This window comes from Drosophila elegans, unplaced genomic scaffold (assembly GCF_018152505.1).
Source record: "Drosophila elegans isolate 14027-0461.03 unplaced genomic scaffold, ASM1815250v1 contig_183, whole genome shotgun sequence".
Classification (NCBI taxonomy): domain Eukaryota; kingdom Metazoa; phylum Arthropoda; class Insecta; order Diptera; family Drosophilidae; genus Drosophila; species Drosophila elegans.
In genome coordinates, this window is record NW_024545550.1 from 8,721,868 (window position 1) to 8,742,163 (window position 20,296).

At 48.1% G+C, this 20,296-nt stretch overlaps 5 protein-coding genes across 8 annotated transcripts; 3 read left to right on the plus strand and 2 right to left on the minus strand.

Moving 5' to 3' along the window:
* The first annotated feature begins 742 nt into the window (after positions 1-742).
* LOC108144368 (cyclic AMP-dependent transcription factor ATF-2) lies at positions 743-2,131 on the plus strand. The gene is made up of 2 exons (XM_017269139.2): positions 743-1,838; positions 1,898-2,131. Exons 1-2 carry the CDS (start codon positions 818-820, stop codon positions 1,996-1,998), a joined length of 1,122 nt encoding a protein of 373 aa, XP_017124628.1. The 5' UTR covers positions 743-817; the 3' UTR covers positions 1,999-2,131.
* On the minus strand, positions 1,983-5,411 carry LOC108144365 (TBC1 domain family member 31). Its single transcript, XM_017269131.1, has 4 exons — positions 4,973-5,411; positions 4,803-4,916; positions 2,328-4,746; positions 1,983-2,259 (listed from the first exon to the last, which is right to left on the minus strand). The coding sequence occupies exons 1-4, from the start codon at positions 5,260-5,262 to the stop codon at positions 2,101-2,103; spliced, it is 2,982 nt and encodes a 993-aa protein (XP_017124620.1). The 5' UTR covers positions 5,263-5,411; the 3' UTR covers positions 1,983-2,100.
* Positions 5,412-5,492: 81 nt separating this feature from the next.
* Positions 5,493-6,366, minus strand: LOC108144369 (leptin receptor gene-related protein). Its single transcript, XM_017269140.1, has 3 exons — positions 6,252-6,366; positions 5,832-6,087; positions 5,493-5,769 (listed from the first exon to the last, which is right to left on the minus strand). The coding sequence occupies exons 2-3, from the start codon at positions 6,057-6,059 to the stop codon at positions 5,662-5,664; spliced, it is 336 nt and encodes a 111-aa protein (XP_017124629.1). The 5' UTR covers positions 6,060-6,087; positions 6,252-6,366; the 3' UTR covers positions 5,493-5,661.
* Positions 6,367-7,225: 859 nt separating this feature from the next.
* Positions 7,226-11,763, plus strand: LOC108144367. The gene is made up of 3 exons (XM_017269138.2): positions 7,226-7,782; positions 8,586-9,525; positions 9,584-11,763. Exons 1-3 carry the CDS (start codon positions 7,689-7,691, stop codon positions 10,134-10,136), a joined length of 1,587 nt encoding a protein of 528 aa, XP_017124627.1. The 5' UTR covers positions 7,226-7,688; the 3' UTR covers positions 10,137-11,763.
* Positions 11,764-12,455: 692 nt separating this feature from the next.
* Positions 12,456-20,120, plus strand: LOC108144366 (sodium/potassium-transporting ATPase subunit beta-1-interacting protein). Of its 4 annotated transcripts, none has more exons than XM_017269134.2 (7): positions 12,456-12,531; positions 13,637-14,059; positions 14,129-14,266; positions 14,336-14,416; positions 14,731-14,922; positions 14,984-15,044; positions 15,869-18,412. In XM_017269134.2, exons 2-7 carry the CDS (start codon positions 14,000-14,002, stop codon positions 17,359-17,361), a joined length of 2,025 nt encoding a protein of 674 aa, XP_017124623.1. In that variant the 5' UTR covers positions 12,456-12,531; positions 13,637-13,999; the 3' UTR covers positions 17,362-18,412. The 4 variants fall into 4 exon arrangements, with proteins under 4 accessions (XP_017124623.1, XP_017124626.1, XP_017124624.1 ...); XM_017269137.2 differs by lacking the exon at positions 12,456-12,531 and adding an exon at positions 18,686-18,802 and having other exon boundaries at positions 15,869-15,923; XM_017269135.2 differs by lacking the exons at positions 12,456-12,531; positions 15,869-18,412 and adding an exon at positions 18,686-20,120.
* Positions 20,121-20,296: the final 176 nt, after the last annotated feature.

Here is a 20,296-nt window from a genome sequence, read left to right on the forward strand (position 1 = left end):
GACAAGTTTGCGGCTTTTTGTAGGGCTGAGAGTTGAGTTTTAGAAAATTGCTCGTTTCATTGCGTGCATGTTTCCCAAAATGCGACCGGACTCGATGCGAAAACATTTTGCGTGTTTTGTGTGCTGTCTGTTTTCGGTTTTCTGCTGCTTCCTTCAATGAGAAATCTAATTTAAAAGATACAAATTTTAAATTATGGGGTTTTCTTGGCTGCCAAAAATGTTTTCGTTGTTTTTTTTTGGTTTTTGCTTTTGGCTTTTCTTCCCCTCTTCACATATGATTGCTGATACGTGCTGCGAAAGACTCGCAGGCATTTTTGGGATGCGATGGCAACGCAATTTTGGGGCGGAAGTGCTGAATGTCAAAAGTTGTTGCCTTAGAGAGTGGTTGCATAATAACAATGGAGGCAATTATGGCCCAGAACGAGAGACTTTAAGCTGCTTTACGCATCAAATGGGTATTACCGATTCCAATCATTTAGCTCGAGTTGAGTTAAAATTTTAAAAATTTCGCGGGCTTTTCAACAGTTTAATAACGTTGTTATCGATTTACTAGCTATCGATTTTTCTAGAGCAGTATCGCTTACTTATTAACAAGCAACAGGGGTATCTCTGTATTAAGATACCTTACGTATTTATTAAAATTAATTTACTTCACCTTTAATCTCACCAAAACAGAGTAGTGGCGTTATATGGTGGCGATACTATCGATAGTGCCATCGATTGTTTGACAGCTCCAGACTGACGCACATCACTAAAAGTGTTTTGATAAAATCGTTGTTTTGTAAATAACAATTTGCTTTTGATGTAACCACTGACCATGGACACCGCCGCAGGCATGGAGGACCTGGCCAGCGTATCCTTCGCCGACTTCGAGCCAAAAGCCGCCGAGGGGGACGTGTCCTGCTACCAGAACTTCCGGCCACAGGCAAAACATGACATCTCCCTGGAGCTTTCGCTGGGCCAGAAGTCGGAGGAGAACCTGTTCGCCGCCGACCAGACGCCCACGCCCACGCGCCTGATCAAGAACTGCGACGAGGTGGGCCTCTTTGAGGACCTGCAGCACGTGAATCCCTTCGACATTGGTTTCCAGCGTGCTGCGGAGCAGAATGTCTGCGGCGGCACTCCCAGTCGCCCGGAGGCGCCTCCCCTGGACAGCGAATCCCTGCACACACCGCAGGTGTATCCGCTGGAGACCACGTCTGGCAACCCGGTCTCGAGGAGCGACAGCTGCAGCAACGTAGATGTGGAGCAGCTGCTGGCCGCCACTGGAAAAACTCCACCTCTCGAAGTCTGTCCAGAGGGTCCACCGCCGCTGCAGTTGATCCAGCCGCAGGTCATCACCTGGGTGTTGCCCGCCCAATCGTCTGCCCTTCCCGTGGCCACAGCGGACTCCCACAGGGGGAAACCCACTATTCGTCCCTACATACTGCCCAAGCCAAGTGCACCAGGATCGGATAGGGCCAATAGAAGGCCGGAGCCCATTCTGGTCACCTGTAACCCACCAGCGCCCGAGCCCAGCAGCGCAAGCCTGACGCCCACATCACAACTGCCCATTAAGGAGCGTTTAAAGGCCATTCTGCACAGCAACAACGGCGCAAGGCGCAACTTCTCCACGCCGCCCAAGGCAGCTGGGAAACCCAAGGATGGCAGTCGGGACGAGGACTGCATGGAGCGACGGCGTGCAGCAGCCTGTCGTTACCGCAACAAGATGCGAAACGAGCACAAGGATCTGCGCAAACGAAATGCCCAGCTGCAACAGGAGAACCTAGAGCTGCACGAGAGGATTGCCCGGCTGGAAAAGGAACTCCAGCAGCAGAGAAGTCACAGCTTAGCTGGTGGTAAGCTCCTCACATTCCCTGCTAAAACCATCCAATTGACTGACTATCCCATCTTGTAGTTGTGGCCAACCAGCTTCAGATTCCGCCATCCAGCATACACCTGCTCATCAATGTGCCCCACATGATAGTGCCTTCGTCTGCCAGTTTGGCTAAAAAGTAATCAGGATGCCCTGTTTATTTATTTGTTATCCGGTGCCATGTAAATAACCCTAGCTTAGATATTTAATTGTACAAAAAGGCCTTAATTTCTGTTTGCTAATACTTAAGAGAAATTGCTTCTGCATCCCCTAGTAGTCGTCTCTGTGGTTATGATTTCCGTAAACTCGCGCTGAATTTCCAAAATAGAGTTCTCGATGTCCCCCAGCTGGGGATTATATTGCGCCGATGCCGATGCTGGAGTGCGCAGATGCTCCATGGTCATCTGGTGGAAAGAAAAGAAAACTTTTAAGAAAACAGAATAATTCGATTGTAGGAAGTATAAGCACGAACATCACGCAAGTTCTGCTGCAGTTGATCCCGCTGAGTGCACAGCTTCTGAATTTTGTCATAGTACTTCTGGGCCAGCGGGGCACCCGCTGAATCCAAATAGTAGCGCTGGGCGATAAGCTCCATCTCCTGGTTGCGTATCTCATCCTCGGCCAGCTGCATTTGCTGGTTGTGGCGCCGGCGCTCCCGTTCGATGCTGTGCATCAGGAGGTCAATGTCCTTCTCCATCTCCAGCACCTTGCGCCGCTGTTCGGACTCCTGCAGCTTGGTGATGACCTCGCTCTTGCGCCGGCGTACCTCCATTTGGTAGGTGAGCAGCATCTTGCGCTGGCAGGTGATGCGCTCCTCCTCGCGGTGGATGGTGTCCTGGTACAGCTTCTCCATCTCCTTGAGGCGACGTGCGTGCTCCTCCTGCTTGATGCCATTCTCGAGGCGTTCCATGATCTGCACCTCCTCCAGCTCTAGATGGCGTATGCGGGCATCGATCTCCTCGTTGTGCTTCATCAGCGACACTGTCTGCTCTTCCTGCTGCTCGATCCACTCGCTGGGATACTTTAGGAACTTGGGATACACGCCCTTCGGAATGGCATTGAAGCGTTGCATAAAACGCTGCGGGTGCAAGGCCAGCTCACATTTGGCCATTAGTCTGCGCGCCTTGGACAGGAGTTTGCCAATGTCCACGGGGTTTTGCTCGTGAAAGAACGAGAGTACGGATCGCTTGTCCGGCAGCCGTATGATGACCTCACGATGGATCAGATTGTAGGCCACCACCAGGAAGACGGGGAACCAGGGCTGTTCCGAAACGATGTTGTCCCACAGCGACAGCCACTGCTGCTCCTCCAGGACCTCCGAAAAGGCAGTGCTCAGCAGGGACCAGGCGTAGTCCTTGGCCAGGATCTCTTGGGATTTGTAAAACTTGCAGAGCTGCGCGTCGCAGTGCTGCAGGATATTCTCGCACATGGCCAGGTAATTGGACGGCGGCAACGGATGAAACTCGAACCACAGCTGAAAGTGGTTCAGAACCAGAGTGGCGATCACCTCGAAGCAAACGAGGCTGTTCTTGGGCAGCTGCTTCACAAACGGGTAAATGAGGTGCGGCATAAAGTCAGCGTGGGCCAGGACCTTGCACCACTGGGCCAGGCAGCTCCAGATCTTGATCAACACACGCCGCTGCGCCTCGTTGCGTATCTTCAGCTTCTTGGCCTGTTTTCTGACCATCAGAGGTGGTCCCAGTTTGATTAGCGCCTGGAACTGTGGCCCATTGCAGGGCAGCTCCAGAAGGGATGTCCAAATCAGGAACCTATACTTCTCCGGATAGCAGCCGTACTCCTTGAGCATGGCTCTCAGACGCTCTGGCTTGAGCAGATGCCGCAGTTCCTGGTTCATGCCTCCTCCAGCGACACTGCACGGCGGCAGGACTTTCGGCTGCTTGAACGTGGACTTCATCTGGTTGAGGCAGCGGGTTTGGGCTTGCAAGGCGTTGAACAGTCGACAGGTGGACCAAACATTGACCTCGCCACAGAGCGAGGTAACACTCAGCAGCTTGCCATCCCTACTCAGACTCAAACTGATTGCATTGGAGCGCTGTACGATGAGCTTGTGGTCTGTGTTGCTCAAATCCAACATGACGGCTTGATTCCGGGCCGTTACACCAAACACTATGCGCTCCTTGGGCTGCGCCAGAAAGGCCATTTGGCGGAGAGTAAAGTCGTTCAGGCGATACAGCTTCTCCAGATCGAAAGTGGCCACACTCAAGACCAATAAGTAGCCATCCAGGGTGCTCAGACACATCTTGTTGCCATCGGGGGTGAAACAGTAGCACAGCAGCAGTCCATCGGCAAAGTCGTAGTCCTGGCAGTCGAACGTCAAGTCATCCTCCACGTCACTTTCATCCGGGGAACGAAGTGCAAACTGCGGAATGGATTCTCCCACTGGCAGAAGCCTAAGCTTGCGATTGCGGGCTTTGATCGGTTGCGCCATCCGCAAAGTGGCCAGTGAGTGCGATGACCACACATGCAGCGAATCGTTGGAGAAGCCAATGAAGAACTGATCGGAGTTTGGCAGGAAGGCGGCGAATTTCAGGGTGTAACGCGACTCATCGAAGTCCAGCTGATGGGACACCTCCAGCGTGTGCAGATTGACCAGGACAGCCTCGCCACCAAAGCGCATTAGTGCATTGGCGCAGCGGGGATTCTGCAGACGATTGCTCCAGCTCAACTCCTCCAGTGGGGCACTGCCCACCTCTCCATGGGCGCCCAGTATCGAGTTGTCCACGTCTATGATATAAAGGTGACCCACCTTATTGCCCACAATGTAGTCGCTTGTGTGCAAAGGCGAGGGACGAATCAGCTTGGCCTTGGGCATCCGCACACCCAAACGCCAGTAGCGCTTGTGCACGAAGTCAAAGACAAACACATTGCCACTGAAAAAGGAGAAATGTCAAGATGAGTTGCTGTTTTAGTAAGACTAAGTACTAACCGCTTGTCAATAACCACCAGTTTGTTGCTCAGCTCGTTGAAACAGCAGGCGGCTATCTGGATGCGCAACTGCTGCCCCGCTTCTTTCACCGTATGGTGCACGGTCAGGATGTTCCTGGAAGTAGGGAAGTCCTTGATTCCTGGATTCCCCTCGCTGATGCGCACACTCACCCGCATTCGTTTTGCTTCAGATTGAAAGGATACTTGCGCATTGGAGCATCGCTCAGGGGCAAACTGCGCCGACTTTCGGCTTGGGTGAGGGTCACATCGGAATCCTCGGTGTCCACATCCTGGTAAGTGGACTCCAGCTCTAGGTCCTCCTCGGTCAGGTCCTCTTCAAAGTCTACCTCTCCTCCATCTAATTCGTCCTGCTGTTGAGTGATTTCGATGCCATGCAAAGTCAGAGAAGGAATTCCCGTGATTTCCTCCTTTTTTATTTCTGACTTTACCAGGCCATCCATTTTAAAAGTACAAATTAACACTAATTTTCCATTTGTCAATGGATGTGAATGTGCGTAGAGCAATAATATTAAACAATACAATAGAACTAGCGAGACCAAATTAATTTTATAACTCTATTATTTACAAATGTTTTTTTCGGACTAATCCCTTTTTGTTATGCCCCTGAACTGAACTACTTGACTATCGAGGAGCGGTTTGATTATCGAACCAGCAAATGAACCGGAACCAATAATGTTTATCTGTTTATTTCGTTTGCGTTTGATTTCTGGATACAATTTATAATATGAGATTAATTGATGACAGCGGATAAACGTGCTTACGGATAAAAGCCAGTAACCACAGGGCCCAAATGCATTCCGGGACTAGTTACTGGGCATCTACACTATGGATCCTCCTCTCTAGAACATGGAGCCGTAGGGCTCGTCATCGCGCATGGCGTACCCAAAGATGGTGCCGTAGTTTATGATATTGCTAATTATTGTCAGGATGCTCGCCGTCCAGGTGATCTGTACGGGAAAATAGTATGAGTATCAAGACCATTTCAACTATAGAAGCTGTATCAACTGACCACCGAGGCGTGGGCGAGGACGATGGGCAGGGCGAAGGCGCTCAGCACCATGCCAGCGGTGAGGAAGAGGGCGAACTCCGACTTCGGATTGGTCTCGTTGCCCGGCGTTGTCCGCTTGGCTATGAACACCGGCAGCACGGACAGTGCGTAGAAGAGGAGCACGAAGAAGGGGTAGAATATCTTGGGTGTGGGCACGGCGCAGGCCAGGATCAGGAAGGTCAGACCCATGCACGTGAGGAATGCGCAGATGATGAGGCTGCAAAATGAGGGAAATCGTTATCAGACGCACGTCTGCGGGGGTGGGCGTAGACTTACGCTGTGTGGGTGGTTTCCGGTCATTAAAACGCGTTTTAGATGGTTTTCGGTGAAAGGGGAAACGTTTATCATTAGTTTTGCCTTTAAAGGACCTTGCATAATTACCCTTTAAGGTGGCCATTGTATTTGTTTATAATTTTTCCTTTGTGGCTACTAAAAGTGACTCAGATGTGTAGTTCCAGGTGAACCAGTTCATCAGTAGGGCCGCAGCTGGACTGTTAAAATATACTGACCGCCTTAAAATACTAAAAATAACTCCTTCGATATACCGCAGCTGTACCGTTAAAAAGGACATCTAATATTTTATTTAGGTTCCTTAAATTTAATTAAAGACCCTTTAATTATATAAAGTATGGTCCCAGATTAATTAAAAATATTTTCACTTCTTTTAGATCAGGGACTGTAACGATTATAGCTTATATTGACAAAACTCACAAATATACTTTACATGATATGTTTATTTAAAAAAAAACTCCGATATCGTCGTCATTTAAGATTTATATTCATATGAATGAGAATGCAAAAATCAAGAAAATTAAAAACTTCTTGTCTGTGATAACTTGTATCTTAACAATCAGCAATCCTTTTGATACTATATTATAGTTAAATATTTATTTTTACTGAATATCCTTTCCCGCACATTAAAACCCTCCATATCTCCCGCATTCATTCTCGGGCCAGAAAAGCTCAGCTGCCAATTCATTGATAAAAATAAAGCGCGTTCCCGACCTGAAAAAGTGTGGGAGTGGGCCCGTGGAGAATTGAGGATTTGTGAGTGGCAGCCACCTGCTAGCTGGCCGAGAATCGGGTTCGCCTCGGCTCTTTATGAATGCCCCCGTGTTTATTCAAAGAACCACGGACGTGACGAGCTTTCCAGACTTTCCACTGTGCGCAGGCGCCTCTCGGGCCCACTGTGCCTGTTTGTGTAGTTGTTGTTGCTGCGGGGCCTGCCCTCAAAAAAGCTGCCCGCAACATTTAACAGAGCGGGGGCGGAGATAACATTTGCGTCACAGCTTCTGCTTCTTCTTTTGTGGGCCTTTGCCGCCGCCAGGCTCATTCAGTTTCTCAGTTTCCTCAGTATAACGGTATACGTCGACGGAGCAACAACGCATTTATCCATACATCCATATGACCATATGTCCATATCTAAAGTTTGTTGCCTGCAATCTGTGAGAAAAGTGCACCACTTGACATTTTCGCCAGCCGGTATAAAGGCAAAGTGTACCCATTGAAGGGTTAAATATTGGAAGGGACTTGGAAAGTGCCGTTAACTAACGTTATTCTCGAGAAATATTGCACGCCCACGCGAAAAGTGCAAAGGAAAGTGGGGGTAAAGTGAGAAGGCGAACCACCAGCAGCTGCCAGTGTGGGAGTCGAAAATCAATAAACCCCGTCGACGACGTCGTCGTTTTGGCCAAAGCCCCATTAACCGGCCATATGGCAGTGCTTTGCTAGGACCAATTTCCATTCGCAATTTCCGAACAAAGACAGAGACAGAGAAATTTCACAAAGTGCAATTTGTATATTTGTGCCAAGTGCAAGATGGCGGCCCGCCTGGAATTAACCGTTAGCTTTGCACTCGCTGCAACGGTACTCTGCAGCATATTGGGTCATTGCGAAATGTCCGTTTACCCAGGTAAGTCTAAAAATAGCACACTACACACCCATCCCCACCCAGTCTAATTTTTAAGTTTGGAGCGTGCTGAATGGCGTAGGAGGGACTCGAAGGGGAGAAGAGGGGTGTCACTTCGTTTTGTGTATCCCCTGCTCTAGATACATGCATAGTATATGTCCTGCGAAGACTTCCCGAATCAAATCCAAGCACCCACGCTCTCCGCTTCGGTTAAATTGAAAATCAAGTGAACTGCAGCGTCATAAACGCACATACAGCTACTGTTACAACTACATGGAAGGAAGTTATTTGATCTTCCTCTTAGCAAATTCTTAACAGCTCAATATTTGATTTATAATATGTACATATTAACTATAAAAAGCTAAAGGAATAAATGCTGACCATACCGACCAACGCTTACATACACATGTACACATCTAACTTCCTTGATTTGAGCGCAACAATATTGGGGCTAACAAGTAAAACAACAATAAAGTTTCCAAACACGTCACAGACCTTTGTTCTCAGTCCTCCGTCTGTATATTGGTCTCCCTCACTCTACCGCAATAGCTTGCTTTGACCTGGGCGCGTGTGTAATTGGTCTATTTTTAACCTTTGGGCAATAAAACGGACTTTTGTTTGTCTATTTCGAATCCTTTCTGTTCTTCGAGGGGGGCAACCACCATTAGTGTGGCGCTATTTTCGGCCAGTCTTGCTATTTTCCAACCGCTGACACGCAGGCAAGGCTCATTAACATTAACATTAACATAATCTCCTTGCCCGCGCCCACTAATCAATTGATCCAATCCGAATTCGAATCCTTGCAGGACTGCGCCGCCGACCCATTCAAGAGCCCGTACTGGGAGATAGACAGGCCGAACAGGAATACGCTTTCCTGGCCCAGATGATGGAGCAGTACGCCCGTCGCCGACTGCAGCAGCAGTTCGACCAGCAGCTGCACGAGATCAACCTGAAGATGGACCGCCAGCGGGATCTGCTGGAGCGGGAGCGATACCGCCAGCGGCAGCAGGAGCTTGAGGTGCAGCGGGAGGCAGCGGAGGACTACGAGACCAATGGAAACAACCTGAACCAGCAGTACGACCAGTACGACAACGCTGAGGCGGAGGCCAGCTACGGCAGTACGCTCGATGCGGTGCCGAATGTCCAGAGTCCCCTCTACCTGCCCCGCCTGCCCAATCTGCCGCCGCTTTCCCCTATGGGCCCAAACGCCCCCAATCGCAACAGCGTGCTCCGCGAGCGGATTCCGTTTGCCGTGGGTCCCAACGATGCCCGCTTCTTTGACAACCCAAACGATCCTTCCGGCGAGCTGGACTCCCGGGCTCTGGAGGACTACGAGGAGTATGCTCCGGTTGAGCCCACGCCCGAGGTGGCCAAGACCAAGATTACTTTGCCAGTACCGGCTCCCGTGCCCGTTGAGCCGCCCAAGCTGCTGGACGCTGCCAATGCCAATTTCCACCGCATCAATCCACAGTCCGTGGCCGCTGCAGCCGTGGCGGGTGTTAATCTTCCCCCAGCCAAAGAACAATCGCCCCACGAACTCAATGCACTGATCAACAAGCTGCAGAAGCAGAGCAAGGCCCCTGCTCACCTGACCCTGCTCAATGGCCCGAGCGATGCCAGCCAGGAACAGATTGTGCTGCGCCAGCACTTGGGCATGAACAGCGAGATGGGGGTGTACATAGTGGCCCTGATAGCAGGAGTTAGTGCAGCGGTGACAGTGGGATTGCTGGCCCTTGGAGTGACTTGGTAAGTAAACTAGTTTTACAGGAGTTTTTTCAGAAGATAACCAATCTGTTTACGACAGGTTCCATAATCGCCACAAGGCGGCTGCCGATGTGGATTACCCCGCCTATGGAGTGACCGGACCCAACAAGGATGTCTCACCGTCCGGCGACAGGAAGCTGGCCCAGAGCGCACAGATGTACCACTACCAGCACCAGAAGCAGCAGATCATCGCCATGGAAAACCAGGCCACTGATGGCAGCTGCGGCATGTCCGACGTGGAGAGCGACGACGACAACGAGGAGGGCGACTACACGGTGTACGAGTGTCCCGGCCTGGCGCCCACCGGCGAAATGGAGGTGAAGAATCCGCTCTTCCTGGACGAAACGCCGGCCACGCCGGCCAACAACTTGTCCTCTCAGTCCGCTGCTGGAGCGGCCAATGCCGGAGCAACCAACAACAATATTACGCAGGCCACTCCCCAGCAGCCGGCCACCCAGAAGGGGAAGGGAACGGTCAAGCCGAACATGAATCTCCTGAATGCCGTGGCCACCGCTGCGGCAGCTGCAGCCGCAACACAATCCGCAACAACCGGAGGCGAGGAGCCCAAGCAGAAGCGCAAGAGCAAGAAGTAAGGACCACCACGATTTCCCTCTTGGGGCAATTGGTAAAGTTTGACTGATCCATTGTCAGCCAACAGACGTAGCCTCTCATGCAGATTCAGAAACAAAAACAGATCAGACTAGGTGTAGAAGCATATAAACATTATATGTATTCCTAACAAATAGTCCAGGGAATCTAATTCCAGGAGCAAACACACATGACGACACTCACTCCACTGTCTCTATTCTTCCCTATATTCATAAGTCCTCTAATGTAACGTAATCGCATCGCTATGCAATAAGAATAGCTCCCAGCACGCCTGAGCCACTGAACCGTGATTATTCTGCAATCCCACGTGTCCCATTCAATCCACCCACTTTCCACCCGCTGTCACTTGCACAATGCTGCTGATTCTATTACCGGAATGACCGGGATATGTAATTTCGTTTTGTGTGGCAGCGGGACGAATGTGCAACAGGCATATTACGTCGACTTATTGTATATCGAACTGTTTTGGTCCCTGCGATTTGCGATTTGTTGGCACACTTCAAGGCCTGGGGAAAAGAGAAAGGAGAAAGGAGGGAGGAGAGAGAAGCTAAGGAGGATGGAGAGGACAAGCAACCAAAGCTAACCAACATATTATATTATTATAAATATTTGTATACACACACACATACATATTTATATATATATATATAGATATATATTCATGTAATTATTGTATCATATACACGGAGGCGGAAAACCTTTTTACTTACCTGTCTGTGTGGTGTACTATCTTTTCTCATTTTTACTACGCTTTGTGATCGATCCTAAATTATCTGTGTCAATTTAGAAATACAATTCTGGTAACCAAACCTGTATGCATATGCATGCAAACATACATATTTAGTAGAGAAGGATGCGTGGCGACCGGAGGAGAAGAGGATTATTTACAAGTAAAACTTAACAATAATTTCCCTGCACATTCATGTAAAGTAAATGAAAAACGACTGATAACACACAAGGATAACACGCGTCTATTGTACAAAAAGAAACGAAGAAATATATTTACTGATTACTGATTAGTGAGATATTAGCAAAGGAAACTAAACTATCAACGGAAACGATTCGATTCCCAGCCCCCAAAAACCACTATAGGAAACTGTAGCAAACATTTTACTATATTATATTCTCAATTGCTGTAAATAAACATGAAACATTGGGCGTAGGATGAAAGTTAGGAACCATTGCGGCCGAAACAATACACTGAATACAACAGAATTGAAGAACTTGCGAGTTCAAAAACTAGCTAAACTAAACAGAGCATGAATTATATTACTATTGACTAGTCGAAAATGCAAAGCATCTTGGAGCATTGAAAATTGAATTTGAATTCGAAATCGAAGCTGACTTAGCCACAATAAAATGCGCGTAGCATATGAATGTACGTGGAGCGTAATGTTGAGTTTGAAATATATATTTTATGGTGTTTGTCCACAGACACGCGAAAATAATCCGAACTCAAAACGAGAACTGGAAATGCAAAATTTCAAGAGGAGGAGAACAGAACCCACATGTATTGTGAATACAGAGCATAATTTAATGTATTTATGTATGATAACCGTAACAACACAAATTATACAATATGCATACAGAATAAACTAAACTAACCGAAAAGTCTCTTTTTTCGTTTCATTCGGTTTTGAATGAGGGTAGTGGGAACTTTCACTTTAAAACCCAATTATAAACCCTAGAAGAGGATATAAAAACTTTAGTACGAAGTTTCAATGCAAACTTGATTATTAGCATCAGCCGGGACGATCTAGACATGTCCTAATGTCTATTTGTCCGTTTGTACGGGAACTAGTCTCTGAGTTTTTAAGGTAATTGGATGAAGTTTAAGGGTAGTATTTATGTATGTCGCCGAAAAAAGGCGACTATATTATGTAGATGACAAGAATGATTGGAAATCACAAAATCCGATTTTGAAAATCGGAATAACGTAGTTGTTTGTTTTAACAAATACGCATAGCAAGTCAAAAGATTCAGAAACTGATCCGAGACCTTTCTCCTTTCGGGAGCTTATTCCTAAATAACTTGAAACAATTTAATCGATCGGATCGATTCGATCCTTTTGAAATTTAAAAATGTAGTCTTTAATCGTTTAATTCCTTTTTTGTTATAATAAATAAATTTGTTATAAATTATATAATTTTATTACAGTCCTATAACAGTTATAGGTGAAATCCCCTTTAAAAAGCCCGCTTATGGCACTGTTGGACTGTGCTCAGTGGGAACTAGGTATTTTTTGGATGTCTGGTATGTTTTCGGTTGATTTAAGTATATTCTCCGTTGTCTCATGGTATATCTCCACGACCCCGACACGGTCACTCTGACTTAGTTTTCAATTGTTTTTGCCCGTTGCTTCGCGCACTTGTTATTGACGTAAGTCCGAAAAGCGTTAATTTCCGAGATAATAAATCGCCGTGGCTGCGCATTATGTAAAGTGAATTGGGGCTGATATCAAAGCGCTGGAGCGTTTTCAAACATATGGAAAGTGGAAGCATATCTCTTGCTCCTGTGTGTGTGCGTGAGTGAGTGGGAATGTATGTGCGAGTGTGTGTGAGTGGGGCTTCCGTGTCGCAAGCGGAAAACAAACGGAATTGAGTTCTGTGTTTGAGTCATATTCCAGTGACAAACAAAGCGCGTCATGCGTTGTCAGTTGAATTACTGTTTAATTTGATTACCGGTCATCATCACCGGGACAACTTCCAATCACCGATCGCTTATGTATCTGTGTAGGGGCCACAAATATAGACATGGCGTAATGGAGATGCTGCTGTGTGCTAATTAATTAATTGCTCATACTTGACCTGGACACTAAGCAGACGCTGTTGAAATCGACAATATGTGAACGCCCAGATGAAATGGGCGAAAATACATAGTTTTGGTTTGGTATACGTTACGTGAGCGCCCCGTTTTGATTGTGTTGGTAGGGAGCATTCCCGTGCGCGAGTGAGTGTGAGGAGCAGTGTTGGGGGGTACCTAAATAGGTGTACCTAGGACCAAAAGTTTATTACTTTATCTTACCTGGAATACAAATAAAATAACTTGAAATTTAAATTGTTTTCTAAAATCGAAAACTTAAAAACATTCGTGGAGTATGTTAATACATATATATTTGTCCCCAAAATACAGCTTTCTAAAATTTTTAATTATCTCTTAGTGCAGAAGGACTCAGGGTTTAAAGATATTACCAAACGAAAATTAAAGGAATGATTATTTTTCTTAAGCTATTCCTTTCTGTAAATTGTTGTTGTATGTACCCAACTTTAAAACGTTGTTTTCCTTTAAAAATGGATATAAGATACATACATCCAAAATCTGTTGTACTTTTTACCATATCTAGGTACTACGTTTTGCAACTGCCTTGCAATTTACCTAGGTACACATAACTAGTACCCCTTCCCAGCACTAGTGAGGCAGAGTTTCTCTCGGTAGCGCGGTTCATTTGGTTTAATTTCTCTTTATTTGTTCTCGGTTCACACAGATCAGGTTTTGCTCGCTCCTCGTCGGTGCAGCTGCATTCTTTCTCGCTTCCACTTCCACCCCCGGTCCCGGCCCCTGGAAACACCAGTACCTAGTACCTGTGCGTTAGTTAGGTGCGAGCGAGAGGCCAACAGCCAGAGCGGCACTTGCCACGCTTAACTTGCAGCAGGTCTGCAGGGGAAGGCGACACGGAAATGCCACAAGGAGCTACATCCATAGCCGCCGATAGCCACCAGTTCCAGTCCCGATAAGGCGACGATAGACTGGAATACACAGCTAGCTAGCTAGTTGGAAAGACAGATAGCAGCGACGGAGGGAGAGTGGAATTATTTATTATTCAAATTCTGAATGGAATGACGATGTGATGGGCTCGTGCTCGTGTACGCGGCGACACTTTTTGCTGTCAATATGCTTCCTGCAAGTGGTGAGTATGAACTCCGAGGTTTGGTCTGATTTACGAGCGCGATAACGACGACTCCCAATCGATCCGCAGATAACGATTATCGAGCGCCAGGTATTCGACTTCCTCGGATACATGTGGGCGCCCATCCTGGTGAACTTTTTCGACATTCTTTTTATCATATTCGGGTTCTACGGCGCTTACCACTTTCGCGTTAAATACATCATCACCGTAAGTGCCTTCCTGATTACCATATCTCTGCGATAACCCCATTTTTATTGTTTGTGTGCCCGCTTGCAGTATCTAATATGGAACTTCCTGTGGATCGGCTGGAACGCCTTCCTCATTTGCTTCTACTTGAATGTGGGGCAGCTGGACAGGGTGAGTAAATGAGTCTTTCCAAACCAGGGGAGCTCAAAACTGACTAACGGCAGTGCTTTTACCAACACACATGTCGGTGTACAGGTCTAGGAAAAGACAAGACACATTTCATTTGGATTAGCGATGAAAAAGAACTCAATTTAATGTTGCTAGTTTGCCCCGTTCTTATCAGCATCGCAAAGAAGAGCCGAAACCTATGTCACATCTTTCTAAACTGTGTGCAACTACAAAAATAAATAGAATAGAATAGACAAACATAAACTGTGTAAACTGCTCTAAACATACCATCCACTCTTCCAAATCTCGCCCCACAGAACAGTGACCTGCTCAACCTGGGCACAGGAAGCGTCTCCTGGTTCGAGGCGAATGGATATGGCTGTAAGCCCACATACAGCATGACCGCAGATGATCCGCTCCAGCCCCAGAGGCCGGAGCACGTGGAGGGCTGCCTGCTGGACTACCCGCTGGTGGAGATCATCCACTCGGGGGTGCAATGCGCGTTGGCGGTAAGTGGACAACTGGCTTAAGTGCTTTGAATCGTGTAAATTGTCTCAAACAATTCCACAGCTGCTCGGCATACTTGGTGCGATTCTGATCAGTTGCATATTTCTCGATGAGGACGACAGATGTAAGTGGCGCTCTCTGTATGCAAGCAAGCATTTATCATAATTCCCACTAACCGGGTACGGTCATCGCTAACCGCTTCTCATCCCTCCCATAATCTTTCACTTTGGGGTCTCACTGTGCACTGTGTCTATGGTAAATGTTTTCCCTCCTCACTTTACCTGCATTACTTCCCTTGTGTGTAACGAATGTTTACGAAGCTATATGAAGTGGCATGGAGAAGTCTGCCGCTGTTTATTGTTTTTGTTGAAAATATCAGGTTGTCGATATGTAAGCTCTAGCCTCCCCACCCAAAACCCGCACCCTTGAATGCGATTGTACCCACATAAAAGGCTGTTTCGATTTAAACTTGTATTGTATTCAATATTAACCACTGTTGTGATGTGTCCATGTGAACTGTGAGCAACTATACATATGCCTATAAGAACATACATACATGCCATATATATTCGTATTGTAATCCATGTTATGTCTAAGTCATTCACTCATAATCAAGAAAACCACAACATTGAATTTGCTTATCGACAGCGACACTGTGCAGCACAAAACATAGTAGAACGACATTGAGATAGGTTCTTTCAATTTTAATGTAATTAGTAATGGAAAACTTTGTGAAAGTCGAAACAATCGCAAGTTGATTTGACTGATAGTTATGCTAACAAACTACATACATGTTTATAGATTACACACATAAGAGCCAAAATGTACTACTTGAGTTGACCTTTTTGTATTAAGTTCAAAACTTGTGGCTGCTGCACAGTGTCCTCCGATATCTGATGTATTCTTCTGGTTACTGTTAAAGCATCTTAATCAATTTCTGGTTTGCAGTCGATTTCATGAACGGCGACGCGAAGAGTCCACAGCACACCGTGGTGCATCCAATGTACGTGAGCTATACAAGTATTCCCACAACATCCGCAAGCGCCACCATGCAATCAAACAAGCATCTGCAACTGCAGCAGCCGCAGCCGCAGCAGAACTCACTGAAACTCTATCATCATCAGCAACAACAGCAACCCAAACAACACCACTTCAACAAGAACAACCAGTTGAGCGGCAGCAACAATAATACACTGAACAATAATCTCCACCAGCGTGCGCCTTCGCTGCTGCTACCGACAAACACGACAAATAACCACAGCGCATCATTCCAACCCCACAACCACAACCTCAACCACAGTCACCAACCTTCGACCAACCATTTAACCCACGACGGGAGCAACTGCAGCAGCCTGCGCCGCCACCGGCACGGCCACGGTCACCACCATTCTAAAACCCCGGTCAGCCCCTGTCCCATGTCGCCCCAGACCACGCCCTCGCTGTCGTACGCCTCACTGCAAAACTCCAATCCGTACTTGGCCGGCAATTCGCTGAGCAACAGCAACTACAGCATCTTCCAGAGCCCCGACTCGCTCCAGGGCAGCTCCCACTTTGCCCGCATCCACCACAAGCCCAAGCCGCCCAAGTCTGGCGTTCCTGTATCGGGAGCAGCAGTAGATTTGGCTCTAACCTCGCCCGTCCGTCCGCGCGAGCGCCTTTCGCGCAACCTGGAGGAAGACGAGGAGGACAACTTTTCCTTGCAGCAGTTTGCTCCGGGCGAACATGGCGTTACCTACGTTCCCTTCCAGAGTCCCACTCCGAACTGCCTCTTTCTGGGCGACAACAACAACGTCTTCCAAGCTAACTCTCGCTCTAGTCCGAACAACAATGCCTATCCCTACGACCACAATGGTCTGCCCTCTCCTCCGATTCGTCTGGCCCGGCGACCCACGCACATTCCCCTGCCCACGGTGCCCATGCATAGCTGTTTGGAGATGCAGTTTGACGAGGAAGCGGATGCGGATGCGGATGGCGAGTCCGAGCTAGATCACGATCACGATCACGATCAAATGCTGACGCCCCCGCCTCCGCCGGTGGTGGCACGGCCCCACATCCATCAGCGCTTGGGCCAGGCGCCCTATCTCGATCTCTCGCCAGAGGTGGTGGAGCGCTATGCAATGCCCAGCAAGCTGGACAAGCCTGGGCCACCCCTTCCGCATCCCCTTCCCGTCCCCCATGGCTCGCCCATGGTCCGTCGCAGTAATCGCCGGTCCAGGCCACCGATTCCCGTCAACTTCTGCGACCAGATTCGTGCTCCTCCGCCCGGATATGTGGTGCGCGCCCAGAGCGACGATCGTCTGGTGGAGCAGCATCAGCAGCAGCAGCAGCTGGCGGAAGCTGAAGCTGCTCCGCACGTGAACCGCCGTAGTGGTCGCAGTGCCAACGGCCAAAAGTCCCGTCCCCGTTCATTCTGCAACTCGATTGTGGGTGTGCAGGCCTAGAGCGACCCCAGACCCCAAGACTTAAGTACGTCCCGCTGCACTTGCTCATCCGCTCTCTTCCTTACTGAAGCTCTCTGTCTGTTACTAACTCTACCAGGATCACTCGATCACAAAACCCTACGTACATACATACCTACATACATATATACACACACACACACACATAGGTGTTGCTGTTTCTTTGTTGTGCCTAACCAGTCGGCTATAGGGCCTAAGCCTAGCTAATCATGTGAGCGTTTAACTATTCGGATGATGCCTTGCAGAGCTGACTTTAATTATGTAAACACTAAGTAATCATTCACATACATAAGTGCAAACAGTAGACTTTCCCCGAATTGTGATAGAAGGCGTGGAAAGGAAAGTCGCGACAGAATGCAAAGCCTAACAATTTTATGTTGATCTGTGATAAACGAAAACAAAAACATAAACATGAACGACAAAAAACAAAACGATTATTTAACAAAAAAATAACAAAAAAAAAAAAAAACGAATATGTCACAAAAATCATTATCAAGCAAAGGATATGAAAATTTGTTGAGAATGCAAGCGAGATAAATTAAATTTAGCGCCAATTGCAACCAGATGCCTTGGATGAATGTCGGAATAGAGATTAGAGTATACAAGATATACAAATATACTGATGTTATGTGCGGGAGTGCGCAGCCTCCCCAAGAGCTGCCTTTTGTTGTTTAACTAATATACGATATATACGATATACTATACATTTACCACAAACTTCGAAATGTGCTGCGATGCAAACGTTGTTAGTTGTCGAGCACAAACAAGAAGTTGCCTATTGAGTTAAGTGCGAGATTCGTTGTACAAGCGTAAAGATAAAACGTCTATAGAAATTGTTAAGTCTAGTATTAAGCTTGAGGCCACACAAATGCATTAGCAGAGCAGATCCCAATCCATGTAGTATAGTCAGTATTTACTGTTTAGATAGATGCCCGATCTTGATCTTTAGCCATGCGAATTGCGCTGATGACTGGTGCCAATTCCCTCGACGAGATTCAAAGCGTTTCCAATAAATATGTTCTTTTACACCAAACCGAGGTTCTCTCTTCTTCGTAGCCGATCGATCTCTATCTATCCTGCTAAGTTGTTTTTCTCACTGGTAGCTGGCTTTCTGTAGCATTTGTGGCTCTAACCAACCGCCTAACTATCGACTATCTCCGAACGTAGCTAATCCAACTTGTTTAACAGCTCCAAGCACAAACACACACTCAAAGCTAACCCCAGGTAACTTTGAACATTATATTTGCGGCTTACCGATCTGAACGAATCTCCCACTGATCCAATCTTGTTCTCCCCCTTGGCGCAGTGAAGCATATTAGCAAGCAGTCCAAGCATCGCCAGTCGCTGTACTCCATCGAATTCGGCAGCAGCAGCGACACCATCCGGCATGGCTCCCACTCCATGGGAATGGGACTGGGCGATCCGCGCGGCGACCAGGATGGCGGCGAGCTGAGTCCGAAGCCGATGACTCCGCGGCGAGTGAAGCGGCGCTCGGTGATGGCGCGCGGCACCCATGGCAGGCAGTCCAGTGGAGCAGGCGGCGGCGGCAGCAGCAGCACCAGGCGTTCGCATCACGGCTCCAGCGGCACACTGAGATCCAAGCACGGACATGGCGGACACGGCGGAGCGGACAGTAGCAGCGGCAGCTATGTGCGGAGCAGCACTCGCAGCTCGCGGCGCAAGTACCATCAGAATCCGGTGACCAAGATCATCGACCAGCAGTTGCAACACCAGCAGCAGCAGCAGCACCAGCCGCATCTGGGCTCCTTCCACCGCCAGGACAAACTCTCGCTGACCGCCTCCAACCTGCACTCGCTGAACAACGACTTTGTGAACAACACCAATGCGTCCGGCAGCCAGTTGGGCAGCCTGGGCAAGAGCAATCGACACTACTACAACAGCTACCGCAAGAACATTCCGCTGGATCCCATTTACTACAACACCAACGGCCAGGGAGTGCTGGAAGCTCCGGGTTCGCCTACACTTCCGCCGCCACCACCATTGCCATCTGCGGCCAGTGCCGTGTCCACGCTGCACTCGTCGGTCGGCGGTGGCCACTACAATCCTAGCTATCAACACTCCACCACGCACCTAAACGACGTTGGTCACGCCACCACCGATGAACTGCTATACAACAATCGGCCGCCCTCGGTGCGCTCCAGTTATTCGAACTTCCACGGTTCGCGGCCGCTCTCCACCGCCTACGGAAATGCCGCGGGCGGCGAGAACGTGTTTGCCGGACTGAACGGGGCCAGTGCCAGTCCGCCGCAAGCGCCCTGCACGCCGCCGCTCTACCAGCAGCATCCCATGCACCTGCAACAGCAGCAGCAACATCAGCAGCAGCAGCATCAGCAGCAATATCTACCGCCGCCACCAATGGATCCGGCGCCTGCCTACGCCATGTCCTTTTCCAAGCGGACTGCCTCGCGGGAAAGCATCCGCTCGATGGCCTTCCTTAACAACGGCCCTCCCGCCTACAATCTCAACTACCATACACCGCCCGATTCGGAGACGACCATGTGAAACGGCGGTCTTGTGTAGTGGTTTTCGCCCAGTCCGTCCATCGTCTGCATTCTCGCCCATCGATCAACATAGCCCACTTCGCTTTTGTCCCAAATAAGTAGTTTGTACTTGGTCCCTAATATAACCAATATGTGTAGTGCCTTAAGTAGACGTAAGTTTCTGTCGTTTTACCAAAGTGCCTTTGTAAATAAACATCTAAAATATATGGATTATTTAAATCTGAGAAAGGTTTTATTAATTGAAAGTAGTTGAAATCTTCGGGCCAATTTAAAAAGGGGGTAATGTAAATGAGAAAAGTTTTTGTGATTTTTTATTGAACTATAAGGAAAAAAATGTTTTTTTGCCAAGATTATCACCGACTTAAAAAACATGAGTTTCGGGAAAAACATTTAAA

What these genes read in the sequence shown, in the direction of transcription:
- LOC108144369 (XM_017269140.1), bottom strand. Translation starts at nt 6,059, where the DNA reads ATGGGTCTGACCTTCCTGATCCTGGCCTGCGCCGTGCCCACACCCAAG. An exon ending in TCCTCGCCCACGCCTCGGTG is followed by an intron (nt 5,770 to 5,831) that starts GTCAGTTGATAC and finishes TTTCCCGTACAG; the next exon opens with ATCACCTGGACGGCGAGCAT.
- LOC108144367 (XM_017269138.2), top strand. Translation starts at nt 7,689, where the DNA reads ATGGCGGCCCGCCTGGAATTAACCGTTAGCTTTGCACTCGCTGCAACG. An exon ending in CGAAATGTCCGTTTACCCAG is followed by an intron (nt 7,783 to 8,585) that starts GTAAGTCTAAAA and finishes GAATCCTTGCAG; the next exon opens with GACTGCGCCGCCGACCCATT. An exon ending in CTGGCCCTTGGAGTGACTTG is followed by an intron (nt 9,526 to 9,583) that starts GTAAGTAAACTA and finishes TGTTTACGACAG; the next exon opens with GTTCCATAATCGCCACAAGG.
- LOC108144368 (XM_017269139.2), top strand. Translation starts at nt 818, where the DNA reads ATGGACACCGCCGCAGGCATGGAGGACCTGGCCAGCGTATCCTTCGCC. An exon ending in AAGTCACAGCTTAGCTGGTG is followed by an intron (nt 1,839 to 1,897) that starts GTAAGCTCCTCA and finishes CCCATCTTGTAG; the next exon opens with TTGTGGCCAACCAGCTTCAG.
- LOC108144366 (XM_017269134.2), top strand. Translation starts at nt 14,000, where the DNA reads ATGGGCTCGTGCTCGTGTACGCGGCGACACTTTTTGCTGTCAATATGC. An exon ending in CAATATGCTTCCTGCAAGTG is followed by an intron (nt 14,060 to 14,128) that starts GTGAGTATGAAC and finishes ATCGATCCGCAG; the next exon opens with ATAACGATTATCGAGCGCCA. An exon ending in GCGTTAAATACATCATCACC is followed by an intron (nt 14,267 to 14,335) that starts GTAAGTGCCTTC and finishes GCCCGCTTGCAG; the next exon opens with TATCTAATATGGAACTTCCT.
- LOC108144365 (XM_017269131.1), bottom strand. Translation starts at nt 5,262, where the DNA reads ATGGATGGCCTGGTAAAGTCAGAAATAAAAAAGGAGGAAATCACGGGA. An exon ending in CTGGTGGTTATTGACAAGCG is followed by an intron (nt 4,747 to 4,802) that starts GTTAGTACTTAG and finishes CTCCTTTTTCAG; the next exon opens with TGGCAATGTGTTTGTCTTTG. An exon ending in TGCAGCAGAACTTGCGTGAT is followed by an intron (nt 2,260 to 2,327) that starts GTTCGTGCTTAT and finishes TCTTTCCACCAG; the next exon opens with ATGACCATGGAGCATCTGCG.